At 37.3% G+C, this 24,372-nt stretch overlaps 1 protein-coding gene across 4 annotated transcripts in view; it reads left to right on the forward strand.

Moving 5' to 3' along the window:
- Nucleotides 1-24,372, forward strand: part of gabrg2 (gamma-aminobutyric acid type A receptor subunit gamma2) — a 105,527-nt gene that overhangs the window by 40,466 nt on the left and 40,689 nt on the right. For all 4 annotated transcript variants that reach the window (XM_030153736.1, XM_030153737.1, XM_030153734.1 and 1 more), the window contains exons 4-6: nucleotides 488-708; nucleotides 1,672-1,754; nucleotides 7,884-8,021. In XM_030153736.1, coding sequence (XP_030009596.1) covers nucleotides 488-708; nucleotides 1,672-1,754; nucleotides 7,884-8,021 — 442 coding nt within the window. The remainder of the gene's footprint in view (nucleotides 1-487; nucleotides 709-1,671; nucleotides 1,755-7,883; nucleotides 8,022-24,372) is intronic.

The raw sequence follows: 24,372 nt of genomic DNA on the forward strand, positions 1-24,372 counted from the left end.
GCTTTATACTTTCATAAGCCTCATAATAAAAGTCACGTGTGTAGAAGAAACGCTTCTTCTTCTTTGAGTTTACAGATTTGTCCAATTACGAAAACAACAGTGCTTCAACTTTTTATCACTTTGTTTGACTCTAGAAGTTGTTTCTGGTGGTTCTCATCCATCTTGTCACTTTATGATCATTTGATTTTGGTCTGTGGAGTTAGTTTTCCAGATGAGGGACTCACAACTCCCTCTAGTGGTCATTTAAATCCATAAGCCCATTAGTATAATAGAGTTTTACTTCATATATCTACAATCCAATACACTAGCACCTGTGGCATAAGTTCAGAGCATTTTATTCACATCCTATCAGACAATATCCATTTTAATGATCATTTTACACACTCTTAAATATTTGAAAGTATAAATATTACATGCAGCCCCTTTAAAGCATGTTCAGTGTTTCAGCTGAGTGTTAACAAAACTACGTGTTTTCATTTGTCATCAGGAATACACCATCGACATCTTTTTTGCCCAGACCTGGTACGACAGGAGGTTAAAATTCAACAGCACAATGAAGGTCCTGCGTCTCAACAGCAACATGGTCGGGAAGATATGGATCCCCGACACCTTTTTCCGCAACTCAAAGAAGGCCGACGCCCATTGGATCACTACACCCAATCGCATGCTTCGGATCTGGAACGATGGGCGAATACTCTACACCCTCAGGTAGAACATCAGGAACACTTTAGACGGACATATGTACAGATTTATTAGAGTATCGCACAACCTGGTTTTAATTTGGAGCAAAAGGTTCAGTCTGTGACTTGATGGCTCATAAAACCAATTAAATTAACAAAAATTTATGCTCTGATTCGCAAATGATTCACGCTACTGATTAACCTCAATAGGCCTAAGGCAAATTGAAATTTTGCCATTTTATATTTGACATTAAGCTAGTGGTTTTTTATATGTATATATTAGGCTTTGGCATTTTTCATTACATTAAATACAATAATTGTCAATATGGTGTAGCAGATAGTCCTAATTAAAACCTTACCAGGTGTTGGTGTGTGTGTAAAATCCATGGAAATGTAGAAAATGTCAAGAGAAGAAAACAGCATGTTTGGTTGAGGGGAAATATTAATTATGCTTATTATCATGTCCTGCATGCAATCATAAATACAGCGGATGCAGTACTGACACTGCAATATTTCATTTGATGATAATAAGGAGGAGAAAGTGAAGTGTTCTGAACTCAATCAAGCTGTGATGGATGTTCTCCTATGCAGAACACTACCTCTCCACTTCATTAATTTGTTAAGGAAGTCAGAATTTAACCAGTGGTTAATTAGGATGACCGCTGTGATTCGGAGGACAATGATACATGACAATAGCAAGTGCATGGATGGGTAAAGTCATTTAAGGTCATTCTCTCATTAAGGGGAAGTTTAATGACTTTGCCTTCAAATTCCCTCAAGTGTGAAAAGAAGAGATGCGCGTGTTGCTGTGGAAAACATCATTTCAATTTAGCGAAGGGCTAATTAATAATGCCTAGTCTGAGACACTGATGAGGTTAATGCTGTCACTTCCATCACACTGTTTTGGAAAGTACAGTAAGTGTATACATATACTTATTAGGCTTTCAATGGTTGTTGCTGAATGTGTGCATGTAAATGTGTGTCTCTACAGGTTGACAATCGACGCCGAGTGCCAGCTTAAACTGAACAACTTCCCTATGGATGAGCACTCATGTCCCCTGGAGTTTTCAAGCTGTAAGTTTGGCCATATGCTGACACCCTACTGTTTCACCCCGCCTTCTCTTCACGCATATAAATACACACATTGTGGCTTTGAAAAGGAAACATCGGAACTCAATGAAGACACTGGTGCCGTTATGGGGCAACTCAAACCAATTCAAGCTCTATTCAGATTTGTAATAGCTCAGCGCTGTAGGTGCAGAGGTGGGAAGTACAAATATGTACTGTCAATTTTTCAGCTGTTATTTATTATTCTGTCAGTTTTTCCCCCTTTAGTCTCATTAGTCAAACACAAATATATGAATTTTGCATTCTTTGCCTTTTTAAAACAGGATAGATAGATAGATAGATAGATAGATAGATAGATAGATAGATAGATAGATAGATAGATAGATAGATAGATAGATAGATAGATAGATAGATAGATAGATAGATAGATAGATAGATAGATAGATAGATAGAGGGTGGGGAAGCAAAATTTACAATATTTTGAGGCAGGGATTGAAAGACTGTATGACCAATTAGTTTATTGAAAGTCATGAGAATTTAAATCTTCAAATCATATTTTACGGCATTTCTAACGGTCTTGTTGTCTACCTCAAGTTCAATTGCCATTTTTCTCATGGATTTGGTTGGATCCCTTAGGATTTTGGATTTGAGAGCTTTAATAAAAGCTTTGGTACGTTTTTTGTTGCTTCCTCTACTTCCAGACTTTTTCGTAATAGTTTTGCTCATAGTCATTCTCTTCTTTCCATTATAAACAGTCTTTATGGACACTCCAACTATTTTTGAAATCTCCTTTGGTGTGACGAGTGCATTCAGCAAATCACACACTCTGACGTTTGCTTTCCTGATTACTCATATGGGCAAAAGTTTCTGAAAAGGTATGGATAATAGTGTTAGGTATGATTATGACATCAATATATGTTTGGTTTCAAAACAATTGACGTAGTGCCTGCTGAGAAAAAACAACTAAATGTTCATTGTAAATTTTGCTTCCCCGCCCTGTAGATAGATAGATAGATAGATAGATAGATAGATAGATAGATAGATAGATAGATAGATAGATAGATAGATAGATAGATAGATAGATAGATAGATAGATAGATAGATAGATAGATAGATAGATAGATAGATAGATAGATAGATAGATAGATAGATAGATAGAAAGAAAGGCTTTATTTCAGACTCAGGGTCCACATTAAAAAGCAAACAAATAAATACAAACACAATAAAAAAATAAAAAAAAACTCTATACTTTCAAGAGGCAGTCATGGATTCTCACTTTGGTTGTAATATATAAAAGGAGGATTGTAGAAGCCAATAATGTAATAACAGCCGATAACGTAATAATGGCTGATAATGTAATAAATTTGCCATTTTTAAAATGCTATAAGCCAATAACCTAATATTTGGCCAACAGCGTAATAAAAGTCCTGAACCGATAGTGTAATAACTTTTGACCAATAATATTATAACTTATTGACTGGTTATTACATGATTGGCCTGGTAAAAAAAAAAAAAAATATTTGCAATAATATGGTGCATATAATAACTGAGCCAATAACGTAATAAATTATAATGTTACATTATTGGTTCAGGACTTTTATTACGTTATTGGCCAGATATTACGTTTTTGGCCTATTACATTTTAAAAATGGCAAATTTACTATGTTATCGGTTGTTATTACATTATTGCACAGGTGTCCAATCCGGCCCCTCAGATGAATTTGTGAAATGCAAATATTATAAGGAAGATATTAATAATCAAGGATGTGAAAATCATTTTAGGTCAATTCGATCTAAAGTGGGTCAGACCAGTAAAATACTATCATGACAACCTGTAAATAATGAAAAATGCTAATTTTTATTTTTTAGTGTAAAAAAAAAAGTAAAATTACACAAAAATGTTCATATTTACAGACTATCCATTTACAAAAAATGTGAATAACCTGAACAAATATGAACAATGTGAAATGTCTTAAGAGACGTTTGCAGAATTTTACCAATATTCTGTCTGTTACCAAATATTTTGTGTATTTGTAGATCCGCTGTGATCTGTAAGTTATGATGCACATGTATAAATGATAAACTGAGGTGTAATATTTTTAAAATTGCACTTATTTCTCTTAAGAATTTTCAGGTTGTTCGTATTTGATCATGTTATGTTCGAGTGCAGTTTGTAGATGTAAACATTTTCATTACGGAATTTTTCTTTTTTCACTCAAAAACATAGAGAAAACTTTGGAGTTGATATTATTTATAAGTTCTTATCCTGTTATTATATCATTTTACTGGTCCGGCCCACTTCAGGTCATATTAGGCTGTATGTGGCCCCTGAACTAAAATGAGTTTGACACCCCTGCATTATTGGCTTCTACAAGGATTGTTGATTTTTTTTTTTTCTCAACATGAATATAACTTTCAACCCATGTGATTAAAAAAATAACACATATAAAAATACACACATGACACATGACCGTCTTTTTTACACAAGTATCCATACTTCTACTGGACAAGACCATGGCTGAATCCCAATTCACCCCTTAGCTCTCCCCCTTGCCCCTACCCCTCCATTTTGTGGGCTAAAATGGAGGGCTGTGTAAACCTCGAAACAGAGATTTTTCAGGACCACACTACAAACAGAGGGGTAGGAGAAATTTTGCATAATTCTGTTCGAATCATTGGCAAGATGGAGGTAAACACAGCCAAAGAGTGCAGCAATGTGATGAAAGAAACACACAAATGTACGGATTTTCTTCGTAAACAACTTAATCATTTGATCGACCCTTTAATGCCATTTCATTTCTGCGGTTTATAGTTGATAATTGCAAAAACATGACCAAAGTCCATGCAACAGAGATGGTTACAGCTGCTGATGGCATGGGGAATATTTTCAGAAACAAAGTTGTCGCATCTGTTAATAGCGGCATCGATGACTGCTGATGACGTAACAGGTCTCGAAGGGTTGTCCCATTTCATAGGAGAATGTTTCAACCCCTACCCCATGCAGCTCCGTTTCAAGGGGTAGTGTCAAGTGCAAGGGCCAAGGGGTAGGGGTAAGGGTTGGGGCTAAGGGGTGAATTGGGATTGGGCCTATGTGTGCACTGTTGCCTCTTCTGTTTAATGATAAATTGATAGCTCTGATCTATTAAATTACTTGACAGATATATCAATAATTTTGTTGATTAAATTTTTAAAGAAAAAAATTGAAAATTCTCAAGTTCCAGCCAGTCAAGTGTGAATCCTTTCTTGTTTCTTTATTTGTCAACGATGGTAAATATTATAGTAGAGATTTGTTTACTTAATTGTTTATTCTTTTTTACCAAAGAAAAGAATTGATTAACTGAGAAAATAATTAACATATTAACTGACAATAAAAATAGTTGTTAGATGTGCTCCTTTATGAAATATGTATGGATTTACTTTTTACCAATGTATGAAGACGCTAAGCATAAAGGTGGCACATGTATTTATTAGCATTTACTTCACTTATTTACCAACATCTTAATACTACAACACCTCTGTAATAGCTTAATAATTTGGATGAGATGTGAACATTAATAAATTCCATTCATTCAGAGTATAACCACCAAGCAGACGATGGATCTAATAATAAATGTCTGTTTGCTAGCTCATCCCACAGCAAAGTAGGGATTGATTTCCCTGCACTTCGTCAATAATGTTCTCTAGACATTTCAGAAAGTGACATGAGTCCAAATGAGTCAGTTCGTCTGTGTGAGGAATGGACGGAGGGTAAGTTATGCTAATAAGGTTACTATGGATCTGCAGAGAGAGGCACTGTGGGATATTCTCCAGAGAGAATACTTCCTAAATAGCTCTAGAGAAACAAGAAAGAGAAACCGTGGGGGTAGCGGCCCTAAAAATGGAACAGAAGCATTCATGTAAATTTGATGAAAGCCATGGATGGTTTTCAGAACTTCGAAAAATGCTTGATGAACAGTACATGAGCTCAATCTCAGAGGCAGCAGGCGGAGCACTGTGCAGCAGTTTATCACGCGGCATACTTTCACAACACGTGCCACAAAGCAACAAAGCACGGCACTTTTCAAAGTGTCTCTCTCTGTGGTTTTGACTATGGACAGACAAGATTAGAGACAGTTCATTTGAAGTGGTTTTACAGTATATTAGCCCTTTCACACTCACTGCACAAAAAAACACAAACGTCTGCTTTTATCTTCAGTGTGAAGGTGTATAATTGGCAACAATTGACATTCCTTCCGGCGCCTGCAGTAGTCACGGGTATTCATCGGTGGTGATGAAAACAAAACACCTTTTTTTCTTGCGCAATGCAATGATGCACAGCATATAAATATCCAGGCAACATTTTTTTGCTGTTGGTTTGTTTTTTTACAGTTAAAAACTAACTGGAACAGCAATTTTGTTCTTTGCATTGTGCAAAATGCAACACTGACATGTGTGAAGAGCTTCTGCAGTTTTGAGAACAGTTTTCTGGAACATTCATGATGTTGAATGTGACAAGCTGAAATAAAAAAAAAAAAAAAAAAGAAAAAAACAGAAAAGCAAACGCTGCACTGTCACCTATTGTTAGTAGGTTTACCTGCCTTTAGAATATCTAATATATCAGCTTTTTTGTGGTGTAACCAACAAAGAGGTAATACAAACCCTGAATGGGGGAACGGTTTTTACAGTTCCATTTGTTCTTCAGCTTGATGCACTGAAATGTAATCACTTCTAGATATTCCCTGAGTCGATATACCTTCTAAGTGTCATAAACCACATGGTAAATAAGTTCTATCCATTCAGATTGCTCTGAATGTGACACAAGTCCAAATGGGTCTAGTTTCAAAGTGTATTCATGATATTGAGTTCTAGGAGCACTGTTGTTTTAGTTTCCCATAAAAACCCTGAATCAATAATTTGCCCTGGATGCATTGCCAGTGAATGAGCAGACTGGCCGCCTGACCGGCTATAATGTGGCAAATGGGTAGATCCTTCCATCCTCAGCTCCTCAGAGGTCTGGTATTACTGGATGTCTGAGAGCACTTAAGTCATAAACCCATTTAAAGTTTGCACTGAGGAAACTTTCTGTGCATTATTCAAGCCCCTCCCTTCATCCCTGTGGTTTCCTGAGTAGTAGCCTGAAATGTAAAGAGAATTAGCTGAAAATCATTAACAGTCAGACTTTAACACTCTGGTGTGGGGAAGGGAGTCAGGTTCATTCACAGTACAAACAGCTTGAGTCTAATTTCAGCTGCTTTAGAGGAAGCGCATCTGTACTTATTTGTCAAATTACAATACTGCATCTGTGTATCTATGTGAATCAGCATCAGACAAGATTGTGATTCTCATAACCAAAGTGTTTGATCTTGAGGTGATAAAATTACTGAAATCCACCTCAAAGGCAGCCATGGATCATTTTAGTAATGTGTGCTTTTAAGTCAGCAGAGAGAAGCAGAAAAAGAAGTTTTCTCCACACAGATGGACTGAATATTTAGTCAACATGTTGTGCAGGAGCCTGTTATATAATAGTTCCGCCATGAAACAGTTTATTTGCAAGCTAGCTTGTTTTGTGGGCACGGATTTCTCCGGAATAACACACACATCTGTGTGTTGTAAGTATCGCACTCTTGCACACATTGTCTCTGCAAGTGTGTTATGCAGGAGAGAGCATTTCTTCTGTTCTCCTTGGATGGACTTTATTTGGAGCGTCCACCTACTGAGTATCTGCAACATTTCAGCATCTGATTTTCAACATTTAATATACAATTTTAAACATCAGTTTTGAATTAAAAAATATACTTTAAAATATTATAGGTCATTTTTATTCAGAATTTATTCATAAAAGGGTGAAAAATCTGCATAGAGTATATGCCATTACTCTATTGATAATCAATAGACAGTCAATAGAAATATGACAATGGGAATTCATCTATGGACAAAGTGAGACCACTGAACTATTGACTCAAATAATAAGGCAGAAGTTGATGTGTAAACTGTCTGTAGATGGACTTTCTGAGCACAGGGTTGTCTTACCTTTAGAAAGGGATGAATGATGATGAATAAATGTTGCTCTTAAAAAACACTGGTGCATATTTTGCAAGCTGCTCTCCTTATTTTGCTTCATCACTGAGTCTCTTACCTCTCTTCCCATCTGTTCAGACGGATACCCCAGGGAGGAGATTGTGTACAAATGGAAGAGGAGCTCCGTTGAGGTCGGGGACATTCGCTCCTGGAGGCTCTACCAGTTCTCTTTCGTGGGCCTGAGGAACACCTCTGAGATTGTCAGGACTGTTTCGGGTAAGGAAAGCAGCTATTTTCCAGTCCCCCATATGTGTTTAGTATAAACTGACTGAAGGTGCTTGCTGCTGCTCTGTTAGTGACACTGGACTGTTGGAAGCTTGTGCCAGATCTTGCAGGTGCAGCGCAAACACCCCTGTGTTGTATAGGATATATTTAATCTGATGTGGGCAGGAGCGTACAGTAAGAATTATCATGTGATAAAACTAGTGAAGTATCATACATTCAGATGTGAAATAGTGCATTAGTATTTGAACATTCAATGGCAGAACGCTTTCCGCCAACCTGTTTGTCCTTGAACATGTACTCAAGTACTTTCATTTCAAAGCTAGTTTTTAGGTTAGTGTTTTTCTCTGCAATTAGCATCACTTGAACCCCCCCCTTCCTTTTTTTTTTTTTTTTTCCAAGTCTGACCTGTAAAAGGTTTGTACTTGTTGCAAAGGGACACATTATAAACTGTCAGAGAAAAAGGAAAATGACCCAGATGTTTCTATCTACTTTTTGTCTAGACCAAAATCCATGAGGGCTCAGACTGTTATTTCCCTTGTGGGACAAGCTGATAGGTTTCCAATCGAAAACCTTTTTGCTGACGTGAATGGGTTGGTGCCTCTGTACAACCTATGGATGTATTGTGACAGTAAAATGACAGTGTTTAAGAGGCGGCTCCATTCATCCCAGCGAAAATTGCTTCATTTTCTTGTTTAGCCTCTAAATGGTCTGAGATAGAAATGAACAATAAAAAAAAAAAAAAAACACTCCACACTGAATAATGTTAAGAATTTTAGTGAATCCAAGAAAAATGTCTTATCAGTATGTATTTTCACCTAAATCCCCATTATGAGGTAAATCAGACAAATATGACCCTGAACTAGAAGGTACAAGGACATCTAATTCAATCCAACTTTATTTATAAAGTACAAAAACACTGCAGACGACTTCTGGATCAGTCCCAGTTAAAATTACACACTCCACATTAATTTATTTACCTAAAGCAACTGTTGATGTGAAATTACCAGACTGTGCAGCTGATGAAACGAATGAGAGACAATATAGGCTTTGGCTGGGTTCCATTCAGAAACAATGCAGGAATATGAATGTTTGCTTGAGGACAAACAGCTGCCTTCACTGGACAGTGTTGACATTGTAGAGAGGGGCCAAAGCCCTGTTTGCATGCAAATCCCTGTTTGTTTATGTTTATATATTCATAAGAGGTTAGTTAGTTATATATGCATTGTTCTGCACTAAAACAGGATGGAAATACAGATAATATTTATTTTTGTCTATGGTGTGAATCGCCAAAAGCCTGCTGTACAGATGATCTTTGGTCAGATGAGTATTTATCCTCATCAGATGCATCATTCAGACAGCATAACTTTATGTTTAAAAAAAGCTTCTAACATATAGAAGCAAAAAAAATAAATGCAGATTCGATTTACTTGTCAAAACCTGCAGCTTTACAAACTTAAATGGATAGGTAAGAGGTAAGGTTTTCATTTGTATGCCTAATAACACCAGCATAATCATGCAGTTTTTTTCCACCGACCACTTATTGGAAATTCTCCATTTTATGAGATATTCAATTTACTCAGCTCATTCTGTTAATGGGAGTATTGATCAGAAGGGAATGGATGTTTCTTGGCTCATTCTACTTAAAAAAAAAAAAAACGGCTGGAAACGCTACAGAAAGTCATTGTATCATAATGTAGCTGTCTTGCTATAATGCACAAGTAAGCAGGCCCAGTCATTTAGTATACCACTACCTTGTATGAAGAAAAAAAAAAGGAAAACTTGTATAATTCATTTAAATATAAGCAGTAAAGTAAATAGAAACGGTGTTCCTGACTTAATGTGATCAGGGTTTGGAGGCTGGGTGTTGTTCAGATGTTAAAATGTGAGATTTCCTGTCATTTCACAATATTTGGTGTAAAGCCAGCTGATGTATCATGACCCGAAAGTTGGTGAATTGAACATAAGGTCGTTTTAACTGTGAACCACTGCCCATCATAGACTGACTTAAACACATGTATGATTTATATTAGATGTTTCAAGTACATGTTCATTACACAAAGCAACAATAGAAGCTGATTTTGACTTGTGTGTATTGGTATGTGAGGTTTCTAATATCTGTATTTTCCCTGTCTACACGGATAAACACAAACTAGAGTTTTTACAAATCTTCACTGTGGTTTCTAAGAAATGTAATCTTTGTGACCTGAATCAGCATTTGAGTGTGGACGAAACGCAGCAATGTAGAGAACAATATCTGTTTTTGCAAATGATCTGTATTAGTGTGGACAGGGTAGATGTTTGTAGGATGATACTGATAACAAAAGTGAAATAACATTGGTAAAGATTAATGAGAACCCTGTCAATGATGAACATACGCTGTCGTGCTATATGGGTGCTTCTAGGAAACTGGTCCCTAAAAACAGGACATGAGGGCTAAAATATTTACTGAAATAAAAGAGAAACTATTTTGTGAATAAAACACATTTTATATTATTTTTATACAAAAATCTGCATGTAACACTGTAAAAAGGACACGAAAATTACATGCTATTATTTTTTTGAATATCTCTTTATTTTCTCACTGGTACATTTTGGGAATCAAACTAATTATGCAAGGCAGAGTGTTTCACAAAAATCACCGCTGTTGCAAAATCATTTGCGATTTATATGTGTTTAACCCTTTCATGTATGAATTGCGAGAACCTTAGTCAAGATTTTTTTCTTCAGTGTTTTTATTCCTCCTTAGGCATGAAAAAAACAATGCAACCCAGTTTTTTTTTTTTTTTTTTTCTGTGGAGTTACAAAAATATCTATGCATTTAATTTTTGAAGTAAAGAAATGTGTTTAAAACCCAATATCAGAGAGGGATATGAAAACAATGAAATAAAAACATGTTTAATCCTGCTAATGTGATGTCTTCTCACATTTTAACATATTCTAATTGCTATTAATTCCCCACGTGATCGAGATAATGTGCAAAAAAAAACCTTGTTGTCTAACAAATAACAACTGATTTACACCCAAACATGTTAGTGCAGATCAGGTTCATCAAGAACAGCAAAGTTACAGTAATGGTATGAATGTCAGGATATGAGATGATGCATAAGTGTCCACTGTGTTGGCTGATATGGAACTAAAACAACTAAACCCATTAATATACAAGAGAACAGCTGGAGAAGAACTGTCCACTGGAGTGACTTATGCATGAAAGGGTTAACTGGGCAGGTTCTGTATGTAACACAAATGGACACGATGGGTTACACACAAAACCTGGAATGAGACTGAGATTCATGAAAAACTCACATGTCTGGATTAGAAAAACCACTAGGATCATCAAATTTAACACAGTGTCTTTATTTATAGCAGTATATAAGACCATTTCAAGCTATGTGGTCCAGATCAAATGCACTGACACCTAAGTAGTTTTTCCTGTCCCTATTTTGATCCAGGTTTGGCCCCAATATTTGATTAAAAAATCATTAATTTTGGGATGGCTCAGAGTACGAGTAGAATTTTTTTGGCATTTATCTGAGGTCATCATTAGGTACATCCTGGTGAGAAATAGGTCTAAATTTTTCTTTTATTATTGGGTCTAAAAAAGCTGGTAAAGTGCCAGATACCAAAATATACCCAGTTTTATAGAAGCACCCATAAACAAGTACTTCATATGTAACTGTGTGAAATATGTTTCCATATACAGGGTGGGGAAGCAAAATTTACAATATTTTGAGGGAGGGATTCAAAGACAGTGTATGACCAATTAGTTTACTGAAAGTCATGAGAATTTATTTGCCACAAGAAAATGTACATAATAGAAAATGTTTTTATTCTATGTGTCCTCCTTCTTTCTCAATAACTGCCTTCACACGCTTCCTGAAACTTGCACAAGTGTTCCTCAAATATTCGGGTGACAACTTCTCCCATTCTTCTTTAATAGTATCTTCCAGACTTTCTGGTAATAGTTTTGCTCATAGTCATTCTCTTCTTTCCATTATAAACAGTCTTTATGGACTCTCCAACTATTTTTGAAATCTCCTTTGGTGTGACGAGTGCATTCAGCAAATCACACACTCTTTGACGTTTGCTTTCCTGATTACTCATATGGGCAAAAGTTTCTGAAAAGGTATGGATAATAGTGTTAGGTATGATTATGACATCAATATATGTTTGGTTTCAAAACAATTGACGTAGTGCCTGCTGAGAAAAAACAACTGAATGTTCATTGTAAATTTTGCTTCCCCACCCTGTACATTGCTTTAGACCAGTGGTTCTTAACCTGGGTTCGATCGAACCTTAGGGGTTCGGTGAGTCAGTCTCAGGGGTTCGGCGGAGGTCAAGACACACACTCGACTCATTAGTCGGGTGTGTGTGTCGGGCTAGGTCCGTGTATGTAAACAAACAGCTTCGGAGACTCTTTCTCTGATTGACATCCAATATACGCGGTGTATTGTTGCTTATAGCACTACAACACAATCCGGAAGTGTTTATAATCTCTTCCACTCATCTGACGATGAATTGAGTATTTTCCACATCGTTGTTATGACTTTTGCTACTTCCTGTTAACCACGGCGGCAGCCATGTGTAGCGTTTGTTTACATTTTTCGGTCACCGCACTGGTCAGTTACAATCATGTGACAACCGACGCACCGTCGCGGATGGAGAAATCGTATTACGCTAAAGCCGTCAGTCACACTGATTTGCAGTAAATATTCATTATTATTGTAGCCTGATGGAAATTAGGTGATGGGTGTGTGTTAAAATGTTAAAAATGATAAATAGCATAAATACAATAAGTTCATTATTGGAATACATAAGGTTAAAAATTAAAACCATTTCCGTGTGGTAGTATTAAAAAAGGTCATGTCTTTGTGAAAAGGTATGGAATTTGTTGTGAGTTCATGCATTGTGTTGGTTTTGTTCTTTGAACACAGTGACGTTAATGCACGGTTCATTTTGTGCACCAGTAAAACATATACCTGTGTCTTGAATTTGAAAAAAATCACATTTTATTTTTTAATAAAGAAGGGTTCGGTGAATGCGCATATGAAACTGGTGGGGTTCAGTACCTCCAACAAGGTTAAGAACCACTGCTTTAGACTTTTAATTTTTGTAGCATGACTATCATAGGTTATTTCATCAGTGGATTATGAAAAAAAGGCAATTTTTTTTTTAATGTCACAGCTTCACAGAGCTGTAAACACTGTTATGTAGTCTTCGTCCTGTTTGATGACAGTAATCGTGTTTAAATGTACGTGAATACATTTACAGCTCGCTTTAGAAGGGCATGTAGCTAGTGGGCGGTGGCTGGCCTGTTGAACGTCACCGTTGCATGATGAACAGCTAAGTTGGAGGTGATATTGTTTTTCGAGTGTTTGCTGAGGGTGTAATAGCAGTGAGCCCTGTTAGATAATCCAGTGCTTCATAAGGGTGACAAACAAAAGTGTGACAAAACAACATGAACAGTCGCTTTCACAAACACGTTTTATAACGAGAAATGTTCGTCGCATCACAGTTTTGTTTTAGTTATATGTAAAATATAACGTACAATGTGTAATTTTATGTCATTTGTGATCCCTCCGAATGATGGATAAACACTGATAACTATTTCAGTATGTGTAAATGCACAGAATCAGGTTTCTGAAGGAATGACATGCTCTGTTTTCACTGTTTCTCCGACAAACCTAGCCCGAACAGAAACACACATCGGCATGCTTGTTTGCACTCTTACACATCAGTAGCCATGGGAGAAACCGAATTCACCCAGTCGTATTGTAATTCACCGTGTGTAATTCATCGAGTGTCACAGCAACGTAACGCTCACACACACCCGTAGGGAGGTGGAGAGTGTGTTCTTTGTGTGCGTGTACGTCCCAGTGAGACTAAACTGCAACTGTGCAAGATGATTAAAAAAAAAAACTAAACAAAAAAACACTTTAGATGTTTGTTGTTTTTTTTCTTCTTGTTTTAATCAAACCATTTCTCAACTGACAGCATAAAAAGGAAACGCGAGTAGGAGGACGAGCTGTAGTGGAGAATCTGTAGCGTCCTCCGACTCGTTCTCGCTGTGATTCGGTTTGTTATTTTCCCAAACAGCCATCTGCTCTCTTGTCAGTGCATGGAACCTTGACTGTGGCTAGGAGGCCTCTTGTCTCATTTTGCAGTCAGTTTGGGTACCTGACCTGCTTCAACATTCATGAACACAACATCTGTCTCCAAACACAGTCAGTGAGGGCTGTGTAATTGCCTAGTCATCTCCAGTACTCAGCAGGCAGTTTGTTGTGATCTGAGATGATGTGAGGAAAAATCAGTGATGTTCCTTCATATGTAAATCATTTGTGAACCTAATGGTGTTTTTTCTCATAATTCTACTATTATCTTCTTTTAGCTAACACATTTGATTACAGTCATGTCATTTCTCTAGTAACAGTTCTCTTTTTTCTCCTGTCATGAACAAATATGTGTTTGTGTGGATGTCGCCCTAGAGTAAACACAAGGCAGCGGTGTCTTATTTGTGGCAGTAGCTGAAACCATAAACTGTTGAGCAGTGAACAGGGACGCTGTCCTCCAACAACAGGACCCCAGGGTCAAATTCATCTCGACTTCTGCTGGTGTATGTCATTCTCAAGTGTGTTTGAGCAGTATTGCTGAAAAAGTCATATGTTAAAAGTTATAGGTTGCAGATTATTAGTTAACTTGTTAACAGTGGTGTAGTGGTCCCTGGAGAAGTGGGGATACTCTCAATTTTTGCCTTTTTTTATTTTTTTATTTTAAAGTAGTCCAGAAAAACACCATTTTAGAAACAGTGACATGTCAGACTACTCTATTTAGTTTACCCAGAAATCCATCAGTTGTATTTGCTCACTATTCTGAAATTATCATGACTTGATCAGGAGCAGTTTGCAGGTATTACTGGTCACATAAATGTCAAATGTATTCAACATGAGGCAAACATAGAATAACGTTAGCCTTTTATAACGTCAGCCTACTCACATGGTTGAACTATTGGCGACAAAATCTCTTTTCCTCTAAATGTGCAGTCATATGGTCAGTAGTTTAACAGTGATTCATTTGGAAACCACCTTAAAAATTACCCCAGGATTATGTATTCCATGAAAGTAGGTTGTCTCGATATGTGTCACTCACTTAAAATACGTTTATTCTGCCTTTCTTGTTCGCTTTTCCAATAATCGTGCATCTTTTAACTAGACGTGCAGTGACCTGTCAATCAACTGGGGTGGCACTGGCACCTGAGGTGTCCAATCAGGTTCCAGAGGTGACCAGTGCTAAGCAGAGCCCTGGCTCTGGCGCTAAGTTAGCAATATTGTCCTCGGCATGACCCGCCCGACTCTGCCTCTGATTGGCTCATCAGTCCTCATGCCTAAAGTTAACCAATCTGATCAGTGAAGGTACCAAGTACTAGCCAATTAGAGGCAGAGTAGGGCGGGTCATAGCTTCACCATTCTAGGGGAATAATGGGAAATTTGGCTCAGATACTACTGAATGGTGCGCATTAGAGGGATTTAGAAGTGGATATACACAATGATGAGTGAAGAAAATCTAGGTATACTCCGTATACCGCCATGCACCCTGGATTACACCACTGCTTGTTACATTGTAATTTGTAATGTAAGTATTTGATTCTTCCATTGAACTGATAAAACTAATTATAAGTGACTGCTTTTTAAATCCCGAAATAAATATTGAAAAACTCAAACAAAAAAAGCTCAAATAAACCTGATAAACCTGAAATGACTAAAAAACATTAAATTAACCCACAAAGACCCAGTACTACTCTTGTGTCAGTTCTCAAATTATTTTTTGTCTCCATTTAACCTTTCCTAAGTGATTTATTACCATTTATTATAATATTATCTTCTGTATTTTTTACTGTAAACCATGTATTTCCCTATATTTAACTTCCTATATTTTATTCAGATGTTCATGAAAACATCGTAAATTCAAGTTATTATATCAAAAACAGAGAAAATTGAAGAAAAAGGGATTTTTTAAGCAAATATATCTTTAACTAAACATAAACCAAGTGTCTCCATCCACCGTCATTGATTCAACTCCATGGGCTTTACTGGTGAATCAATGTTGTAGAAGATGACAGTGTTTCCACGGTAACTATGGAGCCTCTGAACGTCCAAATGGGTCATATCTGATGACCATGAAAAGATGACAAACTGTATTTTACACCAATTATTTACAAATATTGATAGGATTAGTGGATCAACAGGTATTATGCATTTTAGATCAGTAGATGCTTTTGGTCACCACTGGATGTTTGGGTCTTTATGGGTTCGTATGTGGGCGTATCAACCAGACAGCCAACAAAGAAATATGGTGCTAAATTACAGTTTGGACACAAATAGATTACAATTATCTACAAGCACAATGCTCCAGAATAAAAGTAGTGCAACGTAACCGAATTTGGGTCATTGATATAAAAACAAATGCAGTCGAAAGTGCTGGCTGGCAACGATTTTCAAGATACAGTATTGGGTCAAAGCAGGAAATTTTATAAAATTAATGAGAGAATGGGTTTTACTCAAAGGAATGTTTGTCTCTGAGCTCCAATTCTACCACAAAACACTGTCTACACAATACAATATATTTGCTTTTTCTGTATGATTTATAAATCTATTATATAAAGACGCATATCATATGTAATGACACTTTATTAAATGTCTTGGTTATGTATCATTAACCAACAGAGCATGTAAGATGTAGGACATTTTATCTCTGAAGCAGGTAATAAATAAAAAGATAAGTAGACCAGTGTTACACGGTGAGATGGGAGGTACTTTGTCGATGTTGTCATCATTTTCACTCCCCTTTTCACTTTGGCGTTGACTTAGAATAAGCTGTATTGATTTGATTGGTGAAGAGGAGGCAGAGCGACTTCAGACTGGAAAATCTAATAAAAAACTTATGTCACATTCATCACATAATGGCCACACTGTAATCGAGTTAGCCACAATTATTTTACAGAATAATGATAACTGTCGCCTTAGGGGTCAGTATAAACAACAGGATCAAACTAACAGAATAAAACAAATTCAAATAAGATTTTCTTTGTAATCACCTACAGTTTTGTTTCTAACTGTATTCCAACTCTAGTTGCTAGGACACTTGTAAATCATGGATAACTATGACTCATTTAGAGTTTACACTTTATTGTCCCCAAAGGGAAAGTCACAAATAAAGAGCCCACTGTAAGGACATACAATGACACTGACATGCAGGACAGCTGAGGTTACTGGAATTAGATGGATCCCAAATTAGCCTTTTCACATTTTACTGCAGTGATTACAGTTGCATTGCATTTGGACATTAATTACATGACAAACCCCATGTTTTATTTTTTTTTTATAAGGCCCCTAATCCCTCTTTCTATCCCAGTATATGACTTAAACAGTACTGTGTCATACACAGGTAAAAAGATATTGATCTAAATTAATTGTCTATTCTCCTCTGGGTATTTTAAATGTTTAAGTATATCACAATTTATTTCTCCTCTTGTTTAAAATGATTTTTCTCTTTAATGACAGTAATTATTCTTGAGGCTTTATAGTTTTCCTTAGTTGCTTTTCATTATTTTTTATGTATTCTTTATTTTATTTGGTTTTATTGAAAGTCAGACCTTCATGTCAATATACATCCTGAGTTTAAATTAACCCTTTCATGCACACTGGTCACTCCAGTGGACAGCTGTTCAAAAGTGTTCTCTTGTATATTCATGGATTTTGTTGTTTTAGTTCCATATCAGCCAACACAGTAGACACTTATGCATCATCCCATACACTGACATTCATACCATTACTGTAACTTTGCTGGTCTAGATAAACCTGATCTGCAGTGAGATGTTTGAGAGTAAAAAAAAATGCTAATTGTTATTAGACTGTAATTAACAGTTTTTTGGGGGGTTTTTTGTTTGTTTTTTGCATATTATCTCCATGCAGGTATATTAAAATGTGAGAAAACATCAGATTAGCAGCATTAAAAATGTTTTTATTTCATAGTTTTCACACAGTATACCAGTAAATACATGTTTCTTTGGTTCTAAAACTAAATGCATGGTGTCCAGCTGAGTGGACATTTCCATAAAAATAGGCTAACAAAAATCAATAGAATTATTATTTTTATGCCTAAAGAGGGATAAAAACACTCAGGAAAAAAATTGTGATTAAGGTTCTCATAATTCATGCATGAAAGGGTTAATGTTGAATGAATGAAAAAACAACTCAGAGGTTTTACAACTTATCTTTTGCAATGCCATGCCTTTGTAGGAGGGCAGATCAAAATCAAATCAAAATCAAATTTTATTTATATGGCACCGAATCATAACAAAATTTGTCTCATGACACTTTACATATAGAGCCGGTCAAAACCAGACTCAGATTTGAAGGCTATTTATTTAAAGCTTGTCTTTAAGGTGCGATACTGAATTATTTTGTAGAACTGTGTAGCGATAGGTCAGGTGAGGCGGCACAGACACATAATGGTAAAGTAAACAGACAGGTGACAGGCAGGTGAACTGGTCTGATCTAGACAATGATGACTGTAGCACATAGCCAGAAGAAGACATCCCCCTTCATTCTATGAGACAAGTCAGTCTCTCCTAGCCTCAACTTGTCACAGTACTTCACTCGTGCATTAATATATCTGCACTTGTATTTTTGGAGTATCCTTTTTTGAAAGCAAAAAAAAAAAAAAAAAAAAAAAAAACACAAGTGATGGAAAGTGATGCATGGTTAAAGTAAGATTGAGTGATATTGTAACAAAATGGGGGCTGGGGTGGGTGGATGTGGGGGGGGGGGGGGGGGGGGGGGGGGGCGTAACAGGCCATCTGCTGCTCTGATGCAGTTGTTTTGTAGCTTTTTATAAAGGCTATGTCACTTTTTATTTTGTTCGTCTCTCTCTCTCTCTCTCTCTCTCTCTCTCTCTCTCTCTCTCTTTCTCTCAGCCAATGTCCAAAGGCTTGGTCTCTCAACATGTCACTTCACATCAGGGCTGCCTGTAGTGCCTGGAAGCCTATACCTGCATTTATAAACAGAGACACATATTTGCATGCACACAGACACTTAGGCCTGCAAAAGCTTATGACAAGCAAGGACCCTTCAAAGGACACTAAGACAGAGGAAAGAATAGAGAAGAGAGACACAAAGGGTTTCAGTGTTAGACAGTCGAGGCACTAGCTATACAGCTAACATTGTTGTTGAGTTAACCCCTCGGTTACCAGGTTAAGATGAAAGAAAGGCGCTGTGTTTGCATCTGTCTGCCATGCTGAACTTCAGAAATGGTCAGTAACAACAGAGGCAGGCAAGAAAAAAAGAAAAAAGGCCAGGGAGAATAAAAAAAACAAAAGGAGGAGTCAAATAAGGCTACGTTCAGACTGCAGGCAAATGTGGCTCAAATCTGATTTGTTTGCCCATATGTGATCTGTACCCGATCTGTTAAAGACAGTTTGAACAGCACAAATCCAATTTTTTTCAAATCCGACACAGGCTACTAGGGATGCACCGATACCACTTTTTTCCAGACCGAGTACGAATACTTACATTTGAGTACTTGCCGATACCGAGTACCGGTACGAGTACTTAATAATCCCATTCCAGTTCTCAGTTCCTTTTGTAAATGTGCTTTATTGTCGTTGTCATTAGTCTGACTGGAACAAAGTGCTGCTACTGACATTTAATGTGTTGGAATGAGCGTTTCTCAATTAATGCACCAGGGGACGCCGCTCTGAATTACCCATACTGGACAAATACCACGAAGAAGAGTAAAGTTTTTTGAGAAGAAGAAGAAGAAAGTCAGTAATAACAAACATGGAGACGACAGAGTCAACACTAACGTGATACTAATATTGCAGCGTTTTCGCTGGTAATGTTTAACAGCTCAGCTTCAGCAGGTAGAGAAAAGACAAATGAGCCATAAGTTTCATTTTCACTTCCGCTGGCAGTGATCCGCACCGCTCCATACCCCTCTCCGTCTGGGTACTCATCCGGCAGCACCTGGAAAACGGATGGAATGTACACAGAGGACGGATAGGACGCTGCATCTGTATCTGTCTGTGTCTTTAACGTTACTGTCAGTCAGCATTACTTTTACCACCATCATTTATTTGGTTAAATCTCCACACTCTTCACACTCCCCACACATTATTCTACCACCACGTACCTGCTGCATTGAACTGTGAATGTCACACGGCCGTAAGTGGTATCGGTGCATTTGTATTGGATATCTTTTACGAGTACGAGTATGAGTACACACACTGAGTATCAGAGCCAATGCCGATACTCGTATCGGTATCAGTGCATCCCTACAGGCCACTTTCATATGTGGTCCTAAATCCGATACCTATCTGATATTTTGCAATGCGACTTCAGTGTGAATGTCCAGGTCGCATTTATCTGACCTTTACGTCATTGAAATGCGACAAATGTCACAATTCTGTGTCCCAAGTGTGTTACTTCCATGAACATAGTGCGTGTCTGCGTGGTCACATATTAAGTCAGGACCTCTTTTGCGCATGCGGGTCACTTCAGGGTGGCATTTAGTTCATACTCAAACTGATAGAAGTCGCATTTAATGTATAATATGAATGAGTACAAAATAAAATGGATTTCACCTAAACAAAAAATTTGAATTGTGCATCAAGACCCACTGTCTGAACGTAGCCTAAGAGTAAGAGTGTCCTCCATGAATCTGATCACTATGGTTAATGAAAACTAAAAACTAAGGCTGCAACGAAAACTACAATGAGCAAGAAAATCAAAAACAAAAATAGATGTCTTTGCATCTGGTATAACACTTATAATAAAGAGTGGTTTTTGGGATCATGCATTTTTTTACATTCTACCTTTTCATTATACTTAAAAAAAAACAACCTAAAATTACATACTAAAAACTGAATTACAGTTAACTTACTAAACTGGAACTAGTCAGTTCCTTGAAGTATAAATAAACTACAGATGCATTTGAAAAACTAACTAAAATTTAACTGAAATTTAAAAAAAAAATCTTAAATAAAAGAAAAACTATTAAAAATTCCACAATTGTAGTGACTAAAGCATGCTAATCTAATAAAATAAGACTAATCTGAGGCTACATTTTAGATACTTTGAACCTAATCCACAAAGAATGGATTGAAACCACTAAGATTGTGCACCCACAATCCTCTCTACTCTTAGGGACCTATTTAAAAAGATTGTGCTGTGTTGATGTGTTGACATAAAAGTGTGTAATTTATTTTGTGTAAGAATGGTTGAAGCATTTCATCTTATTCATGGTCACAAACCAGCGTTCTTGTATTTAGCATGTTTTGCTTTTGTAGTCTATCTATAACATAAGCTACTAAGATGTCTGGAATGTGTCTGAGTAATGTCTGACTCTTAAGATAATGCTGCTTATTGGTCAGTGGATGCGGATGTTTCACAGACATTATTACCGATGGTTGGTTCTCACGGCTGACAGCATCATCACGCAGCAGCTGAAACTGAAACGATAAGTGCCGCTCTAAAGTGGCTGTGCACATTTACACATGGAGCCGCAGCAGTAAGATCATTAACACCACATCAATGAGGATCTGATGGACATTAATGTTGTGTGTTCTTCAGCTGGTATGCTCAGATTCCAGGTTTATAAGGTGATAAGGTAGAGTGTGTGTAATAAAGCAGCCTGGTCTTCATCAATGCTGTCACAACATTTTTATTTATTAGTGTGTGAAAGTTGGAGATAAGTCCCAATATGCACTGGTCTTTTGTTAATTAGGCAGTTTTTTTTTTTCCAGTGAATAGGGATGGTAATCAAGAACCGGTTCTTTTTAAGAACCAGAACCCAATAGCTCAATTCCTTGGAATCATTTGCCTGCCTGCTTAACGATTCTGCTTATCGATTCCACCTTCGTTGCACATGCGTGATGACATCATACGCACGCTGCATTGTTTTGGTCAGAACGTAGCCAACATGGCGTTAAGGCATTTTTTCATTCATTATCTGAACCCGCTTTACCCTCACTAGGGTCACGGGGGTCGCTTGGAGCCTATCCCAGCTACATAGGGGCGAAGGCGGGGTACACCCTGGACAAGTCGCCAGTTCATCGCAGGACTGACATATAGAGACAAACAATCACTCTCACATTCGCACCTATGGGCAATTTAGATTAACCAATTAACCTATTAGTGCATGTCTTTGGATGGTGGGAGGAAGCCGGAGTACCCGAAGAGAACCCACGCAGACACGGGGAGAACATGCAAACTCCACACAGAAAGGTCCCACCCCCCGTCGACTGGTGTTGAAATTGAACCCAGGACCTTCTTGCTGTGAGGCATGAGTGCTAACCACTGCACCACCGTGTCACCCGGCGTTGAGGCAGAAACAGTCCACACAAAGACGACACCAGGTCCACTTGTAACACTTGCAAAGCTTCCACTTCTTCAACAGGGTGAAATCCCTCCAATATTCTCAAACATTTGTCCACAGCATGTGATTCATTTACAGCAGGGGTGTCAAACTCGTTTTCGTTCAGGGGCCGCATTCAGCCCAATTTGATCTCAAGTGGGCCGGACCAATAAAATAAGAGTGAAAAAAGGAAAATTATATTATGATCAGGTTTCTGACTACAAAGTTCTCTTAAAAATCTGAATAACGTAAACAACTTGACTTGTCTTAAGAAAAACAAGTGCAATTTTACCAATATTCTGCCTCATTTTATCAGTTTATCATTTACACATGTGCGTTACAATCATAGAAAACATTTAGTAACTGGCAGAATATTAATAAAATTGCATTTACTTTTCATAAGAGATTTCCATTTGTTCATATTTGTTCAGATTATTCACATTTTTTGTAAAAGTATAGTTTAGTAATGTAAATATTTTCATGTAATTTTACTTTTTTATACCAAAAAAAAACAAAGAGAAAATCTGGGGTTGTCATTATTTATAGGTTATTCTATAGTATTTTACTGGTCTGACCCACTTGAAATCTAATTGGACTGTACAGGGGTTGGACAAAATAATGGCAACACCTTCACCTCAAGATGATAATGCCCCAATCCATACAGCTAGAATTGTAAAAGAATGGCATGAGGAACATTCTAATGAAGTTGAGCATCTCGTATGGCCGGCACAGTCCCCAGACCTCAACATTATTGAGCATTTATGGTCAGTTTAAGAGATTCAAGTAAGACGTGGATTTCCACCGCCGTCATCTCTAAAAGAGTTGGAGGGTATTCTAACTGAAGAATGGCTTAAAATTCCTTTGGAAACAATTCACAAGTTGTATGAATCAATACCTCGGAGAATTGAGGCTGTAATTGCCGCAAAAGGCGGACCTACACCATGTTAAATTATATTTTGTTGATGTTTTAAGGTGTTTCCATTATTTTGTCCAACCCCTGTATGTGTCTGTATGTGGAACCTGAATTAAAATGATTCTGACATCATTGATTGTTAATATCTTAAGTGTGATTTTTTGCATTTCACAAATTCATCCCGTGGGCCGGATTGGACCCTTTGGCGGGCCGGATTTGGCCCCCGGGCCACATGTTTGACACCTGTGATTTACAGGAATGTCACATATATGATACGCTATTCAGCAACGCTTGTGAATCTAGCGGCAGAGCGAACACCAGGCTGGTTCCGGTGTGGACAACAAACGCCCTGCCCCCTCAAATAAAAGTTTCTGAAGGTAGGGGAAAGGAAATTAAGTGCACAGCAACAGGAGACATAGAGGAATTAGTAAAGCGTCTTAAGTTTCACTTTCACTGTACAGTGCCCCCCCCCCCCGAACCAGGCCCAGCGTCATCTTTTATTATTATTTGTGCATACTGTATAAGTTTTATTTTCTGTGCAGAGATGGAAATATAAGAAGACAGCTGATGCAAACACACCTGTTTGTACTCTTATATTCCTTCACCCAATGAGAATCAATATGAGAATCAAAAATGAATCGGATCGATAAGCAAAATGGATAATGGAATCAGAATCGTTAAATTCTTATTGATTCCCATCCATATCAGTGAGGCTTATTTGCATAGAAACAGGTTTATTTTCCACAGAATGTACAGTGTGCATATTACCTCATTTACATCCACAGCTGATGCTACTTGCTTTGCTGGGAATTTCACCCTTTTGCAGATACTTTGTGAATTACATGGTATATTTTTCTCATTTGCACCAGTTTAACGGCTAAAAAGGCTGTTCAATCCTGGAGTAGATCTGGCCCTTTGTCAGACGGTATGGAGCTTATTATAAACGGGTCTCCCTCTAGCTTATTTGTAGCATGTTGCAAGTAAACAGTGAAAAATTAGAAATGGGCTGCTATCCATTTGAGT

The sequence above is a fragment of the Sphaeramia orbicularis genome, chromosome 14, assembly GCF_902148855.1.
Source record: "Sphaeramia orbicularis chromosome 14, fSphaOr1.1, whole genome shotgun sequence".
Taxonomy (NCBI): Eukaryota; Metazoa; Chordata; class Actinopteri; order Kurtiformes; family Apogonidae; genus Sphaeramia; species Sphaeramia orbicularis.